At 59.7% G+C, this 16,688-nt stretch overlaps 2 protein-coding genes across 2 annotated transcripts in view; one reads left to right on the top strand and one right to left on the bottom strand.

The window, feature by feature from the left end:
- Positions 1–10,285, top strand: part of PICK1 (protein interacting with PRKCA 1) — a 21,776-nt gene extending 11,491 nt beyond the window's left edge. Inside the window, exons 3-12 of the mRNA XM_007941660.1 lie at positions 1,197–1,325; positions 2,191–2,257; positions 3,402–3,491; positions 5,557–5,610; positions 6,047–6,109; positions 7,567–7,700; positions 8,010–8,102; positions 8,860–8,910; positions 9,520–9,664; positions 10,026–10,285. Coding sequence (XP_007939851.1) covers positions 1,197–1,325; positions 2,191–2,257; positions 3,402–3,491; positions 5,557–5,610; positions 6,047–6,109; positions 7,567–7,700; positions 8,010–8,102; positions 8,860–8,910; positions 9,520–9,664; positions 10,026–10,285 — 1,086 coding nt within the window. The remainder of the gene's footprint in view (positions 1–1,196; positions 1,326–2,190; positions 2,258–3,401; positions 3,492–5,556; positions 5,611–6,046; positions 6,110–7,566; positions 7,701–8,009; positions 8,103–8,859; positions 8,911–9,519; positions 9,665–10,025) is intronic.
- A 3,458-nt stretch (positions 10,286–13,743) lies between these two features.
- SLC16A8 (solute carrier family 16 member 8) overlaps positions 13,744–16,688 on the bottom strand; it is a 4,516-nt gene continuing 1,571 nt past the window's right edge. The window contains exons 4-5 of the mRNA XM_042781060.1: positions 16,156–16,688; positions 13,744–14,156 (exon numbers count right to left, since the gene is read on the bottom strand). The exon at positions 16,156–16,688 is cut by the window's right edge and continues 72 nt beyond it. Coding sequence (XP_042636994.1) covers positions 13,744–14,156; positions 16,156–16,688 — 946 coding nt within the window. The remainder of the gene's footprint in view (positions 14,157–16,155) is intronic.

Consider the following 16,688-nt stretch of genomic DNA (forward strand, 5'->3'; position numbering starts at 1 on the left):
TTTGGTAGCTATTGAGAAAGGTATTGATTTTCTTATTTCTTTTTCATCAATCTCAAGAAAAGGGTTTTTATAGTGTTACTTTTCCTGTTCCTCAGTGGACCGGATTGAGAGCAGGGTATGTGTTACAGGAACCAATAAGGTTAAAGCACCCTATTAGCATGGGGGCAGGAAGTAGAGCTTGAAGCACTTCATTAACATAGTGGGCAGGAAATGGTTGGGGGCTTTCGTGAGTAAGAGTCAGGTGCTGGGGTCTTTCATAAGGGTTACATGCTGGGGTTTGGTATGGGCTCTGGTCAGGCATTTCCTTGCTTGACCAGTTCTTGTAATTCCCTCTGGCTTAATCATACACCCGCCTGGCCAGCCATGCTCCCGCCTAACACTAAGTTGTTTCCATCTTTCAGCTATTGTAAATAGTGCTGCGGTGAACCTGGGTATACATATATCTATTCTTGTCCTGGCTCACTTCTTTAGGATATGTACCTAGTTATGGGATTGCTGGATGAAATGGTATTTGTCATTCCATCTTTTTAAGGACTCACCATACTGCTTTCCATAGTGGTTCTGTCGTTTTACAGTCCCACCGGCAGTGAATGAGAGTCTCTGGGCATCATTTTTATATTCTGTGCCTATCTCACACACTTACATAGCCTTCCGTCCCATCGTAAGTGTGACCCACGTAGCTAACCCTTGTCGCACACACCCAGGCTCACAGACAGTGAGTGCTGCCCTGCGGCCGGGCTCTCCTAGAGAAAAGGCTGGGATGCACATGGGGCCTGTGCCCAGGGCAGTGCTGGGCTGCCCTTTGGGGCCTGCAGCGAGGCACAGGAACTAACAGAGGTGCTTTGGTCTCCACGTCAACTCGGAGCAGCATGCTTGGAAAAACCTATCAAAGAAATGACTTTGGAGGAGTGAACAGTCACACGGGCCGGGGAGGTTTGGTGTTTTGGATGTTAGGAAAGGAAGGTCTCATCTGTTTGCGTAAGCTCAGCCTCCTTCGCCTCCTCCCAAGGAGGACCTGAGGATCCGAGGACATCTGTGGAGGGGCTTCTGACCCTTGGGCTTCTCGAGCGCCTCCTGGAGACTGGAGGAGAAGTGGGCAGGGCTGAGCTGGGGCCCGGGGTGGAGGGATGACATGCCTCCCCCGTTGGCTCCCCCTCAGTTCTTCTCTGCCCCTGCACCTTCCTGCTGCACCCCAGGTGTTTGACAACACCCCGGCAGCCTTGGACGGCACGGTGGCCGCTGGAGATGAGATCACCGGTGTCAACGGCAGGTCAATCAAAGGGAAGACTAAGGTGGAGGTGGCCAAGATGATTCAGGAGGTGAAGGTAAGAGCTGCTGCTGGAAGTGGGCAGACGTCCCGTGTCCTGCTGCCCCCAGGGAGGCAGTGATTCGAGCCCAGCTTGGGCCACCACTGCACTGCCCTTCCTTTACGCTCAGCGGCTCCCTGGAGGTGGCCCCGGCACACTCTGTGCTGCGTTCTGGGGAAGTGTCTTACATCCTACCCCTGACTTGGAGCTTCTCCAGGACAGAACCTGCGTCCGGTCACTCTGGTTTCCCTTCAGGGCTCACTTGTTTAAATCCTGTCTTGTCTTTGAATGGATTCAGTCCCTAGCTCCAGGGCCTTGGCAGTGCAGGGGAGAGGAGTCAGGGAGGGCATCTTAGGACAGACCATGCACCTCTCAGAGCCACTTCTGAACAGTCCGTCATGTGTGTTGGCCCCCCTCCTGGACTTGGGCCTGCGGGGCCTGGGGCACCCAGCCCCAGGCACAGAGAATGTCCTCAGAAATGCCCATTGGCTGAATGGGGGGTTGTGACTGAGCGAGAGGGACCGTTTGCTGTGGGGAAGGTACAGAGGCCTGCAGTGTGCTGTGCAGGGCAGGGGCACCCAGTCCGGCTGGAGCACAGGACGTCAGAGACCACTAGACTGTGTGCTCCGTGACAGCTGGACTGTGTCCACCCCTGTTCCTCTGATTGTCCAGTGCCTGGCACAGAGTAGAGAAGGGAGGGCCAGGAGCTGACGGCTCTGTCACAGCCCTCTGCCCACTGGGGCCAAATTCACTGTTGCTCTGTCCCCTGACCGGAGCCCAGGATGCTCTTATGACCCACAGATTCTGCGACCGGCAGGCCTCGCTGGGTGGGGCTCAGGGTCCAGGAGGCTCCGTCACAACTCTGCCTGTCCTGCTCTTCCAGGGGGAGGTGACCATCCACTACAACAAGCTGCAGGCGGACCCCAAGCAGGGCATGTCCCTGGACATTGGTGAGCGGGGCCTGAGTGACCTGTTTTACCACTTTGCGACCATGCTGTTGATAGTCACAGGCTGAGTCCTCTGACCTTCCCTGGTCAGGCAGATTCAGAAGGCCTGGGAGGACCAGGCTCTCTCGCTGCAGTGGTTCTCAGGGGCCTACCCCTGGTGTCTCAGCCTGTGTTCTCCCCACCCCATGGCCTCCCCTCTGGGAACTTGCTGTCTAAGGTTGTCCTTGGTGGGCCAGCTCCTCAGCCTCCCCAGGCCCAGGGCCTCACCTTCAGAAAGGAGGTGCAGCCTGACCTTGGCCTGGCATCTCCAACCTACCACACCCTCTGTGGCCTCTTCTCTACCCGGCAGCTCCCAGGAGGGCTGAGTGCTGACTTGGAGCTCAGGCCAGGACTGAGCTCACGGGCTAGCCCTCTGCTCCCATTGTACCCTCTGGGTGGGGCAGGGTGCCTCCCACTGGGGACACTGGAGCTGGGTTGTGTAGAAACTTTAAAACTCAAGAGCTGGGCAGTAGCCTTGAGGGCTGACCTAACAGATAAGGCCTGAGACCCCAGATGGGCTGTGCCCTGAAGGGTGTTCCAGGTTTCTTGTCTCTGGAGCCCAGTGGCCTTTCCTGCCCCTAGGGTCAGAGCACCTCCCACTTTGTAAGGGCAGGGTCTGTCCTGGAGATACTGCCTCCAGAAGCCCGGTCCTCTACCCAAACTGAATCTGGGTCTGAGTCTTCTGTCACTTTTCCCGTTATTGTGATGTCCCCAGCTGGGGATCGACCCTTCCCCGCTGCTCCCTTCCCCTTCATACCTGGATGCCCCGGGTTAGCACCTGGAGCGGGCAGGGCAAGAGACTGGCTGGGAGCTGTCAGCTGTGCTGAGCCCAGGCCACTCTAGGCCCCTAATGGCCGAGAGCTGGCACTGCATGCCAGGCCTGGAGAAGGCCTTTGTATATTTACCTCCTCTCTTCCTTGCCCACCTCTGCGAGGAATGAATGAGGTGGGGCCCAGCACCCCCTGTTGGGGGACCCCTTGCTTCATAGATCACCCGAGTGCCAGGCTCCCGTTGAGCCCCTTCTGCCCCAGTGGCTGCTCCCAGTGAGTCAGGATGGCCTGGGGGCCAGCGCAGGGGCCACCCCCAGCTTTCTCTCTCGTGGCCCTAGTGTTGAAGAAGGTGAAGCACCGGCTGGTGGAGGGCATGAGTTCAGGGACTGCAGATGCCCTGGGGCTGAGCAGGGCCATCCTGTGCAATGGTGAGTCCTTTCCTCCCACTCAGCCTCGGCCCCGGCCACACGAGCACCATGGCTACCCACCAAGCCAGAGCGGGTCCCCCTGGCATGGGCCTGACTTCTGCCTCGGGGGCAGTAGTCTCCATCTCTTAGCATCCCCCAGGTGTCCACAGATGTCAGCTCAGCTGCCTTCATTCCCAGTCAGTGCCCTGCAGAGATTCAGAGGCCCAGGTCACAGATGAGGGAAACTGAGATGCAGAGTGGGAGGGGTCTGCTTCCAACCCCCTGAGCCAGGGAAGGCAGGCCTTCCCCACCACCCAGGCTGCTCTCACCTCGGGCTGCAGCCCCACCACCACCTCCATGTGCCCATCCCAACCCTCACCTCAGCACCCACATCGCTCCTGGGTGGCCACCATGGCCCTGCCTTTCTCCAGGAGGTGGCGCTGCTGCCGCGTCTCAGAAGCTCTGCCCAGGGCTTGGGAGGTGGCTGCGCGCCTCGCAGCAGGGGGAAAAGCCATGTACACACACGTGCACACACACACACACATGTCACCTCTTGGTGGTCATTAACCATGGTCTTGTTCTCCCATCACCAGCCCAAGTTTATAAATAGCAGCGCTCCTCGTGCGAGGCAGGGGATAAACACCTACGTGAAGTGCCCTCGTCTGGGCACACACAGCGACACTTCACTGGCTGGGGAGCTGGGGGTAGGGCCTGAGCCACTCCGAATGGGACCAGAGTGGTGGCTGCTATTTCCATCCTCTGGGGCCTATGAATCCCTGTTACTGTAGTTACCACGCGTTGAGATGAAATTAGAACTGGTGGTTGTGTTTTTCCCCGAACCTTGCAATTTCCCCAGCCTTAAATAGTGTTTCTAAAACTGAATCTGTCATGATATCCCATGACCCAGCTAAAAACAACAGCACAGTGCTTACGTGGCTCTGGCCTTGCAGCGTGCACACAAGCTGGGGCCTTGAGGCCAGCCAGGGTGGCTGAAGCTCCCCGAGGACCCCAAGCGCCCCCTTCCTCCCCCCAGAGCCCGAGCCGTCCTCCTGCAGCAGCCCCAGCACCCACTTGCCTCCCCTGCCCAGAGTCAAGACCCAGACGCCACCTCCCTAATCTCCTCCTCCTCTCCCACCCAGAAAGCCCCAGCGAGGTCGGAGCTGGGGACTGTGTGGAGAGGTCCGTGCCGGACAGTCCCCGGCTGTATGGCCTTTTCTCTCTGTCCCTTGGCCTTGTCTGAGAATCAGGGTGGTCCCTGCTCCACAAGTTTCTGAGGACTGAATTGTCATCTGGGATGGAAGCCACTGGCATGCCCTCTAGTCCCTCTGGGGCTCCAGTGGGGAGGTGGTAGCACCTTGCCCTCATTGGAACAGAGGTCCCAAACACAGTGCAAGGGCAGCCCCGAGGGATCTGGCCCTGGTTGGTCTTGCCAGCCCTCCCCCATGCTCCAGGCCTAGCCCGGACTGTGGCGCATAGTAGGTGCTCAGTGAACACTTGCTACAGAAACATGATCACCAAGCCTCCCTTCCACACGAGTACTTCTCGAAGCCCTCCCTGAACTGCCCTCCCTTCTGAGGCGGCACCTGACAGTAACCTCTGCAGTGACCGCGTGTGGCTGGCGTTAGTGATCTCTGACCCATGTTATCCTTTCTGCTTCTTCCTGACTCCTCCTTGGCTACTGGTCAGGTTTGTGTTAGAAGCACCTGACTGCCAGGCAAGGGACTCCGTCCCATGGGCCTCAGGAAGCCCCTGACAGGTTTGAGTCTTAGGGCTTTTCACTTACGACCTTCAAAAGTCCCTGAGTCATCATCACCCATCTGCCCCCTTGAGTTGCCCCAGGTTGCTGTGGTGGGGGCTCATCTCCAGATGAGGGCAGCCCTGCCTGCCCCCCACTCACCTCTTAGTGTGGGCTCTTTACAAAACACCTGTGAACCTACTGACCCTGAGGTCCCAAACCCCTCCTGGGATCAGGGCTCATCGAGGGAGCTGCCTCTTCTTGCAGACATCTGGCTTGGGGTCCCCTTGGCCACTTCTCCCCCTTGGTTTGCTGAGCCCGACTGACCCCTTTTTCTCTGGGTCCCCGCAGATGGCCTTGTCAAGAGGCTGGAGGAGCTGGAGCGGACGGCCGAGCTGTACAAAGGTGGGTGGACCGCGCCTGCGGCTGGTAGCCCTGCAGGGTGCGGGGCCACTGCCCTGGGCCTGGAGAGCCCCGGTATAGAGCAGGAGGCAGTAGGGCCAGGAATGCCAGCCTACAGCCTTCTAGGGCCATGGCCTTGAGAAATTCTTTAAGACACATACTTTTTCTGACTATAGAAGCAACACATACCCATAAAAACCGCAATAATAGTACATATGGATGTGGCGTCCCCCCAGAAATAAAGCTCTGCCACCTTGACCACCCCTGCGACCTTCACAGTCCTGGCACCCTGTCTGGTAGGGGCTCAGGTGGGACCAGGGCCACAGCTGAGCCTTCAGCCTTAGGCCCTAGTGGGGTCATAGGACAAGCCAGGGAACCCAGACCAGCGATGGCCTCGGGTTAGGGGTGGGGGCTGGAGAAGGGGTCGCTGTCTCCACAGGGATGACGGAGCACACCAAGAGCCTCCTGCGGGCCTTCTATGAGCTGTCGCAGACGCACCGGGGTAAGAGCGTGTCTGTCCCTGTCCCGTCTCCCCCAAACCTGCCAGCTGAGCCCCGGTGACCGCTGTCCGGTGGGAGCGTGGCTGAGCTCTCAGGGTTTCTCACACGGTGTGTGGCTGAGCACGGCCACTGTGGGTCCCTGTTGCATGATGGCTCTTAGATTCCCCATTTTCTGCTCTCTGGTTCCTCCCTGCCAGCTCTTTATACCTGGTCATTCGGGGAGTGTCTGCTGTGGGCTTAGCCCTGAGCTGGGTCCCCCTGGGGCTCATGCAAGCCTGACCAGGTGTCCAGGTGTGGAGTCAGTTTCTGCAGGCCACAACCAGCATGAGCAGTGCCCCTGAGGGCGCGCCACACGGGAGCTGGCCCTGGTGCAGTCATCCACCCCACCCCTTCCGTCCCACAACACGCACTGAGCTCTGTCCACAGGCTGGGTGCTGTCTTAGATGCAGGGGACGTAGCAACAGACAGGTATGGTGAGGAACCTCTGGACCAGACGGCCTTCTTGGGGCCAGCTGCCTGTTCGGCCCTTCCTGTACCATCCGTGTGCAGTGCCATTGACAGTGCGCGAGGCACATCCTTGTCCTTGACCTCACTCCCCACAGGGCCATTAGCTGGGCAGGGCAGGCACCGTGAACCCCACTTGGCCAGACAGAGGAGATGGTTGCACAGCTCCTGAGGGGTGGAGCAACATTAGAACTCGGGTGTCCCGATTCCCAGGCCAGGCCCGGCCCTGTCCTCAGACAAGGCTGGCTCCTCAAACCTTGACCTAGCCTTGTCTGTGGTCTGGTCATCTGGGGAATGAAGGCCAGCTTCCTAGGGGTGTGGACCCAGCTCCCTCGGGGTGTGGACCCAGCTCCCTTGGAGTGTAGTCCAGTTCCCTGAGGGTGTGGACCCAGCTCTGTTGGGGTGTAGACCCAGTTCCCTGAAGGTATAGACCCAGCTTTCTCGGGGTGTAGACCCAGTTCCCTGAGGGTATGGGCCCAGCTCCCTGAGGGTATAGACCCAGCTCCCTCAGGGTGTAGACCTAGCTCCCTCAGGGTGTGGACCCAGCTCTCTCAGGGTGTAGACTGAGCTCCCTTGAGGGTATAGACCAAGCTCCTTTGGGGTATGGACCCAGCTCCCTCGGGGTGTGAACCGGCTCTTTTGGGATGTGGACCCAGCTCCCTCGGGTGTGGACCCAGCCCTCTCGGGATGTAGACCAAGCTCCCTGAGGGTATAGACCAAGCTTCTTCAGGGTGTGGACCCAGCTCTCTTGGGGTATAGACTAAGCTCCCTGAGGGTGTAGACCGAGCTCCCTCGGGGTGTGGGTCCAGCTCTCTTGGGTGTGGACCTCACACAGACCTTGGCCTCCAGTGTGCCAGGCACCCAGCCCTGCCGCTCCCTCCTCTCCCCACAAGCCCCTGGCATCTCCTTTAGGAGGTCCAGGTGCAGTGGCCTCCAAGGCAGACTTGTTGCGCAGCCTTTGGGGATGTGTTCTCTGTGATCGGGGTGCGGGAGCCCCAGCCAGCCGCCAGTGAAGCTTTTGTGAAGTTTGCCGACGCCCACCGCAGCATCGAGAAGTTTGGCATCCGCCTGCTGAAAACCGTCAAGCCGGTAGGTGCCATTGAGCATGTGTGCGAGGGTGGAGAGGGGCCAGTGTGGCCTGCAAGAGAGCCCTGGGTTAGAGTCGGTCACCCACTGACCCCAGCTGACCAGGTAAGCCGCCCACCTCCTTGGGCTTTGTGTGGGTCCAGGCTGGCGCCTGGCGTCATTCCCCTCATCTTTGAAATGGACAAGGCCATCTGTAGTGCCCTTCAGCTTTGATGGTCTGAGACCCCTGGGAGTTACGACACATCAGTGTCACTTTATCACCCTTCCCCAGCCTGGCCATGTGGCCTTAGCATACTCCCCCACCCCTCCCAGATGCTGACAGACCTGAACACATACCTCAACAAAGCCATCCCAGACACCCGCCTCACCATCAAGAAGTACCTGGATGTGAAGTTTGAGTACCTGGTGAGTGGTCTGTGGGCCCTTGGGAAGATGGAGCCTGGCCGGCGGAGTGAGCCCACCCCGGGGAATTAGCCCGCTCAGTCGACAGCACCTGGCCAGCAGGATGTGCGGGGCCTCCACCTCATCTGAGGGCGTGAGACTGGAGGTCCGGGGGTGCTCCAAGGAACCTCCAGGAGGCTGAACACCCAGGGTGGGCAGGGCCCTCCCCTTGGGTTTCCCCATCACCATGAACAACAGGCTCAGGCTAGGTGAGTGGTGGACAGTCGGGTGCCAAGCAATCTTGATGGACTTATGTTTGAAATAAAGTTTGTTGGTCAAAGAAGCTGAGGAAAAATGCTCCACTAAACAAGCCGAGGCTCCCCTGCTGCGGGCCTTCTCAGAGCCTTTGATGGGCTGTGCACAGTGTGTCTTCAAGGGGCGTCCCACCACCTCTGGCCACGGATCCCGTTTTCTCTAGAATGTCTCTTGGAACTTGAGTTTGGCAAATGCTCAGGCCCCAGACCCTGCCCACCCTCCCAGCTGAGTGTCCCCCGCCTTCTGCCACCCCTCCCCAGGCCCCAGAGCACAGCCTAGTCCAAGCAAGTTACTCCCCCCATCCCTCCCTGTCCCAGCTGAGTGTCTGCAGGCCCAGGGGGCCTGGCCTGGCTGCTCCTTTCAGTTGCATCTGGTAGCCTGGGGTGGCCTGGGGCACAATGTGGGGACATTGGGTGGCATCTAGGAGGCTGTAGCCACTCTGACAGCCTGTCTACACTGTCCACAGTCATACTGCCTGAAGGTGAAGGAGATGGATGACGAGGAGTACAGCTGCGTGGTGAGTGTCACACATGGTGCAGGGGGCCCGGCCCTGGCATGGGGAAGGCTTGGGGTGCACATCCCTCAATCCCTGCCTCCCAGAACCCCCAGAGTGTCCTGAGCCTGCAGGGACCCCAGGTGGGTCAGGCCACTTTGAGGGAGGCCTGGGGGCTTGGCTGGACCCTTGTCCCGGAGAGTCGGGGCCATTGCTCCCATCCTGGCCCTGGTGTGGGCCCTGCTGGCTTTGGGTCCTCCCCTGCCCCCACCCCCAGACCTTGGGAGACTTTTCAGGGAAAACTCTGACCTTCCTCCCTCCTCAGAGGAGCTGTGTCTTTATTTGATTTTTAATATTCGGGGTATCGGGCCACACCTTATGACCAAATGTGGGTTGACTGAAGGTGGCAGGGGTCTGGATTGTTGGGCGGTGTTTCTTCCTCCAGAGCTCTTGCTGGGTGCTTCTAACACTTGCTGCCTCTCAGAAACCAGGAGCCAGGACGGCTCCGAGAGGCGCAGTGAGCTGCAGGCCGGGAGCCGAGGGGCTGCTCTGAGGCCTGCCTGGCCCTGCCCCCACCTGTCCCTGAGCAGGGCCTCCTGGCCGGGCTTGCTCATAAGCTCCCCCCGACTCCAGGCCCTCGGGGAGCCCCTGTACCGGGTGAGCACCGGCAACTACGAGTACCGCCTGATCCTGCGCTGCCGCCAGGAGGCTCGCGCCCGCTTCTCCCAGATGCGCAAGGACGTGCTGGAGAAGATGGAGTTGCTGGACCAGAAGCACGGTGAGTGGGCAGCCTGGGCGCCGGGCAGGCTGACGGCCTGCGGCCTCAGGCGCTCCTCACCAGTGCAGTCCGGCGGGCACCCCGCTTCAGCGCTGGGGAAACTGAGGCCCTGAGCCCAGGGTGAAGGACTGTCCCTGGCCTGGTTCCACGAGACGAAGGCCACAGTTCACTCACGATGCAGGCTTCTCTGCCCCCGGCCTAGGAGTAGGGGTCCCGGGTTCCCCTGTGCTGACGCTATGTCTGGCCTGGCAGCACTTACCTCCACCCCTGGGTTCAGTGAGGGGCCTGAGGGAGGGCCTCGGGCAGGCCTGGTGCGGGGCTGGCAGCCACAGCCACCGCGTCTCGGCCCCTCCCGCCCCAGTCCAGGACATCGTGTTCCAGCTGCAGCGCTTCGTGTCTACCATGTCCAAGTACTACAATGACTGCTACGCCGTGTTGCGGGGCGCCGACGTCTTCCCCATCGAGGTGGACCTGGCGCCCACCACGCTGGCCTATGGCCTCGGCCAGGAGGACTTCACGGACGGGGAGGATGGGGAAGACGAGGATGAGGACACGGCAGCCCGGGAGTCGTCCCAGGATGCGCGAGGGGCTTCTGGGTCCCTGGACAAGGATGGCAGCTGATGTGGCTCCTGGTGCCCCTGTGGGGTGCGGATCTGGGGGGTAGGGTGAGTGGGAGGAGGACAGCAGGGGAGCCGGGCGGGGCTGCTGGACCTGGGGGGGGGGGCGCATAAAGGGCTGCTGGCTTGGGGCGCCTGCCTCCCGGCTCCTCTGTCCTAGCACAGCGAGCCTGCGGCCCTGCCGAGGAGGCCAGGCTGGGGCTTGGGACCTGGGGGTGTAGACCCAGCTCCCTTGGCTGTTTCCTCCAGCCTGCCTTCCCTACCTCCCCAGCCAGTTGGAGAGCCTAGTCTCTGGACTTGCCTTAGGAAGGAGACAGGGCAGAAGGAAGAGAGGTTGGAGGTGGCATAAAGTCCAGGATCAGCCCTTGGGGGGCACCTTTGCTGGCCCCGCCTGGAGCCTGGCAGGGGTGGGAGGACCAGGGTGGGGAGCCGAGGTACCCAGACTGGCCCTGGGCTGGCCACACTCACACCTCGGTGGCCTTTATTTATTTTGTTCCCCTAGCTCAGCCACTTCTCTGGGGAAGGGCTGAGGCGCTGGGCCTGTATTTAATAAACACAAACCCAGATGGAGCGGGCTGTTTGCAGTGGCCTGAGACCTCGTCTGCCTCCACATCACAAGGGAGGAGGGTGGGACAGTTTGGTGACAGTTCTTACACCTGCATCATTCTTCACAGCAGCTCTCCAGGATTGGCACTGTTATTCCCTTTTACAGATGGGGAAACTGAGGCTTGGAGAAGTATCTTGCTCAGGGCCATAGCAAGTAAAAGGGACACAGTGGGATTTGAACTCAGACCATTAGGTTCGGAAGTCTCAACTTCCCCACCCGCCTCCGGGGCGCTCTGCTCTTGGGGCCCTTTTATATCCTCTCTCATCGTTGATCTCTCAGTGCTGCTGGCTGTGAAATGGCCTTGACTGGGGAGGCCAGGACAGATGCGGGGGGCACCCAAGGCCCCACATGGAAGGAAAGAGCTGAGGGCACCCCAGCCGTTCCAGCTGTGCCTGCTCTGCCCTGGGCCCTGGGGACAGGCCCACTAGAGACGCCAGGCCAGTGCCACCTGAAGGTGGGAGACTCGGGGTGACCATGCGTCCTCTTTGCTGGGAAGTGCCACCCGCAGCAGGTTGTCATTGCGAGTGGCCCTTTTCCCTGTCTGAATGGCTCTGTTTGGACAGGTGTGATCGGAGGGGGAGGTGAGAGGTGGACAGAGTCCAAATTGGAAAAAACTAGTTTCTACCGTTAGTGTTCAACGCAAGTCCTGGATAGAAACCAAGTGGGAGTCTCCGGTGGGGTGAGAGCCTGGAGGGGGCTGTCACCAGGCATCCCAATGGGGCCCCTCAGACCATCGGATCACACCACCTTTCTGAAGGGGACAGCACAGCATGGCAGCCAAGGACACAGCCTGGAACCGGACCCTGAGCTGCTTCCTAGCTGCCCCAGCCTCGGCTGTCCTGTGAAGGGTGGGTGATGTGCCTGCCACAGTAGGCTGTCATTCTGTGAGTTCACGTTGGTGATGGGCTCCGATCAGTGGCTGGCACCAAGGGAGCGCCACGTGAGTGTTAAAATGTGGCTCCAAGGAAACCACAGCCCCCCGGGGGGGCTGGCCAGGCCGCTGAGAAGGGCGCCCAGACCTTGGTGGGGCCTGGAGGGCAGATGAAGTCCAGCGGCCAGAGTGGTGGGAGCAGTGTTGCTGGTGCAGCAGGTCCTGCGAAGGAGCCGCGCCGGAAAGCCGGTGGCTCTGGGAGCACAGCTCCTTCCTCCACGGGGCCCTGCTCACCCCACGCCCCAGTTCACGGGACAAGGTGAATACAGGAGCAGAGCTGGGGTGAGACATGGAAATCCCTGCACTTCGGACTCTGCCAGATCCGAGTGCAAGAACGGAGGTGGCCCTGTGAGCCCCTGACGGGGGAAAGCAGATGCCGGGGCAGCGGGATGACCAGGCTGCCCACAGAGCACGGTGGTGCCCGCAGCGAGGTGGTGTCCGTGGAGCAGTGTCCACAGCAAAGGACCCCGCGCCCAGTCCCCACGCACGAGAGTTTGCCCCCTAGAGGCGGGAAGACCTAGAGCTTGGCTGGGGGTGCCCTCTTAGGACGCTGGGGGATACGGACATCCGTAGAAGGCTGCAGGGCCAAGGCCGTTACTGCTGCCTGGCTCACACTCCCAGGCACACCACAAGTTGGAGCGTTCACTCAACCTCCAGGGTGCAAGAGACTGAGCCTCAGGGCCAGGGTTCAAACCCTGCCCCACGACTGGGAGACCTGTGTTACCTCTGACTGGTCTGGGGACGCCCCCCTCCCTCTGAGCAGCTCCCACCCTCGAGCTGCCGTTAGTGGTGACCCCTTCTCCCCACGTACCCACCTCAGGAGGACACCATGCAGGTAGAAACCCCAGGGTTTCCATGAGGACCCGGGGCATTGGAGCCAGGGCAGGAGCCCAACCCTGCTGTCTCCGGACACTCCCGCCCGATTCAAGACCCCAGTCAGAGGGCCGCAGAGGCAGTGGCATCGTGGGTCGGTGTCGCCCAGTGTGGTAACTCACGGTGTCACCCCCCCACCCCACGGACCTCCTCCCATACCAGACCATGCACAATCCTCAGCGATGTTTATTATCAATTTTAATCACAGAATAATATATGATAAATATAGTTACAAACTGCTTAGATGTTTCTTACATAAATACTAACAACTGAATTACAACATTAGTAATTGAGCAGAAGCCTTTTTTATTTTTCCCCTTTTAACTACTACTTCATTCTCAAAAAAGTTATTGATACAGACTAACAAATGCTAGTTACCACAATATTGTAGCTAAAACACCAGAACGTTTGACAAAATCAGCGACTGCAACAACATCCGCACTCTAAGCGCAGCAAGCGCAGCGCTTGCCTGTAGCGAGGCAGGCGGAACCACGTGATCTGAAGCAGCATTCTCATTGGGTAATAACGCAGCTGTCACCGGAGCGCATTAGAAGGTTCAGAAGATAAATGAGCAGAGTGTTCGCCTCCTAAGTACCTTGATACGTGTAAGCTGGGCTTACAAAGAGTTTCTGTTGTTAGAACTAATCACAGGGATATTTTTTATAAAACATAATGTCTGCTGAAACACTGCACCAGAGTTTTATAGACAGTCACACCTTCTGTCGGTGTGACCCGGTGCGGCCTCTAGGGACGCCGCCTCCTCGTGGCCGAGGCGCTGGAAGGGAGACGCGCTTCGCTCGGCTGAGCTTCGTGAGCGGCGATTCACTCCCGGCGGACCCCGAGCGCCCGCGGCTCGCCTCACCGAGTGGGAAGCAGCCGCCCTGGGCCCCTGGCCAGGTGAGGGAGGGAGTTCTCTGCAATCAGACTGGAACCTCGACTTGGACTCCAGGGTGGTCACCCTAGACCAGCCTTTCAGGGTGCGCAGCCCTGTTGGGGCATCCAGGGCTCTGAGAAGGGAAGCCACTTGTCCTGAAGCCACCCAGCCACTCCACTACTGTGCCGCGGGCTGCATGGACTTGGGGTCCAGCTCGAAGTCTGGCTCTGGGTCTGGCCTGGCGTCCAGCTCAGGGTCCCGCTTGGGGTGCCCGGCCCCTGCCTCTGCCTTAGGTTCCGTGGGCCCGGTCTGGGGACTCAGCACCTCCAGGGTCTGCAGACTCAACACCTCCACCGTCTCAAGGCCAGCGGCCTGGGTCTCGGGGTCCACTTCCGCCTCAGAGTCCACTTCCGCCTCGGCGTCCTCGGTGTCGCTGGCCCCATTCTCAGCACCTGGAGCAGGCGGGGTGTCCCGAGCGCAGCGCAGGCCACAGTGGGTGGCGACAGCCATAAAGAGCCCAGCCAGGGCCACCTCGGAGCCGGCCAGGTAGAAGATGATTTCATAGTTCTTCAGCTTATCCACCAGGTGGCCTGGGGGGGGGCGGGGCGGCAGGGCACAGAGGTAAGAAATGGCAGGGACCCCACCCTTCCCCGGCCTCACCCATCTGATGGGGGGCGACCCCAAGTCGGTTCTGCCATTTGAGTCCTTAATGATGGCATTTCCCCTTCCTGGACCTCGTTCTAAGCGATACAGGGCCTTCCATGGAGCTGCACTGTACAGTTTCTAAGACACCCCTGATTCAAGCCCCACAACAAGCCCTGTGATATTGGGGGACATGGCACTGGGCTCAGCCCAGCTGTCTCTCCATCTCTTGCTCTTCCTGTTTTTACCCCATTTCCAGGGGCCAGGACCAGGCTTCCCCTGTGCCTTCCAGCACCAGACCAAGGACAGGGTTAGGGGGTCAGGGGAACGCCTACTTCCTCCTCCGTTTGCCTTTTTCTATCACCTGCATGTGGAACTTTCATCGCCAGGAAGAGCTCTGAACTTCAAGTATTTTCCCCTAAAGTGTAACTCTCTGGGCTCCACCCTCTCTCTGGAGCATTCTGTGGCTGCCCACACTGAGCCGTGACCCCTGGGCAGGCACCTCTGTGGCCTCGGGGCTCCCCCACCTGAACTCCTCTGAGCAGTACTCCCCAAAACCTGCCATCCTGGTTGCCGCCCTCCCCGACTCAGCTCTGATGCATCTTTGGTGGAATAAGTCACACTGGCTTCACCTTCTCACTTCACATGTTTTCTCTCCTGGCCTTTAGCTCCACCCCAGGTCAAATGTGAAAATGGGAAATGGGTCCCTAAGCTTCTGGGTGGAAATGGGAGGGCCAGTTCTGAGGCTTCTGGAGGTGGGCTCGAGGTCCCCCACACCCGCTCAGGGCTTTTGCTGCTCTGCCTAAGTCAGGTGAGATGACAAGGTTTGATGAGGATAGGCTCAACCAGCCCACCCCAAGACAGGATGGGCAGCCGGGACCCGGCAAAGGTGGCCTCTGCCTGCACCTGAGCTCAGCCCTCTCCTGCCCAAAGCAAGTTCCCCACTGTTCAGGACAACCTGAACCCAAAGCTCATCCTGCCTGCAAAGTGGGAGAAATAGAGTAGGAGAAATAGAGTGGCCATCCGGCCTGCTTTGCCTAGAGTTCTGGGCCACGGCAGCATCATTATAACTGGTGACCCTTTTCACTCTTGGAGTGTCCTTTTGGACAATAAATTCTGTGATTATCCTGAGAAGTGAGGGGCACAAGAGATGTGAGAGGCGGGCAGAGTCCAAAGTGGAGACAAACACATTTCTGCTTATTAGCGTTGAGTGGCAGGTCCTGGGCCGAAACCAAATGGGATTCTCAGTGGGATTAGGAGTGTGTGTGTGTGTGTGTGTGCATGTGTGCTGTCACAAGAACGCCCAAGGGTCCCCTCAGACCATAAGACAGACCGTGCCACCTTTCCAGTTTTAGCTCCTGCCTCACCCCTCTGGGAACGCTGGCTCCCAGAACCCCCTGTGCTGGTTCATGGTGTGTCCACCCTACAGAAAGCCCTCCCTGACCACGTGATTTTCTGCTCCCCATGCTTAGGGAACCAATGACTGTCACATGGTTGAAGACACCAGCATCCACCCTTCTCCCCTTCCAGCGGTCGCAGGGCTGGTCATCCGGAGCACCCAGGCCAAGGATTTCCGGGGTGTATTTAACAGCAGGCAGACCTGACTGTACTAAACTTTTGTGCCTCACTTTTTCCTTCTGCACAATGAGAACAAGCATCTGTACTTCCCAGGGCCTGTATGAGAACTGCTCCAAATGACGGAAATGGGAGGGCTATTAATATCAAAGCTAATTTCTTTCTGGCACCTCGCCTCGCTTGTCCCGTCTCTACTGAGAGCTGGAGGTCCCAGCTTGGGGGAGGGGCTAAGTGGCCACGAGGCGGGGCGGGGGGTGTCCACCTAATGGGTCCCTTCCCCCCACCCCTGGAAATGCCATCTGGGACGGGGAGGGAGCCACCCTTGGACTTAGGGGCACTAGGTGGCGCCACCCCTCCTCCCGCGGGGCCCACCGGCAGAGGGTGGTCCGATGAGCACCGCCATGGCCTCGACGAGCAACACCAGGCCCAGAGCGCTGGGAAAGCGGGGTGCGCCCACGACCGACATGAGCACCTCGAACTGCAGCGCGCCCACCATGCCGTAAGAGAGGCCGAAGACAACGCAGAAGGCCACCAGGGCGCCGTAGGAGCGCGCGCGCGCGCTGCTTAAGTCCGTGAGCCCGTTGGCCAGCAAAGCCAGGCTGAAGAGATAGGCAACGCGCGGCCGCAGACGCGCCAGGCCCGCCAGGGCGCCGCACGTCGGCCGCGCCACGATGTCCACGAAGCCCACGATGGACAGCAGGAAGGCGGCGTCGGTGTCGGGCACGCCTGCGTCCTTGGCGTAGTTCACCAGCAGGATGGCGGGCACGAAGAGCCCGAGTGCCATCAGGAACTTGGTGATGGCGTACACGACAAAGGCGCGCTCGGCGCACACAGCCACGTCCAGCAGGCGGCGGCGGGCCCGGCCGCCAGGGGGCGCGTCGCGCAGGCTCAGCCCCGCACCGCCC

Source organism: Orycteropus afer, unplaced genomic scaffold, assembly GCF_000298275.1.
Source record: "Orycteropus afer afer isolate SDZICR_OR568_19922 unplaced genomic scaffold, OryAfe1.0 scaffold00083, whole genome shotgun sequence".
In the NCBI taxonomy this organism is placed as follows: Eukaryota; Metazoa; Chordata; class Mammalia; order Tubulidentata; family Orycteropodidae; genus Orycteropus; species Orycteropus afer.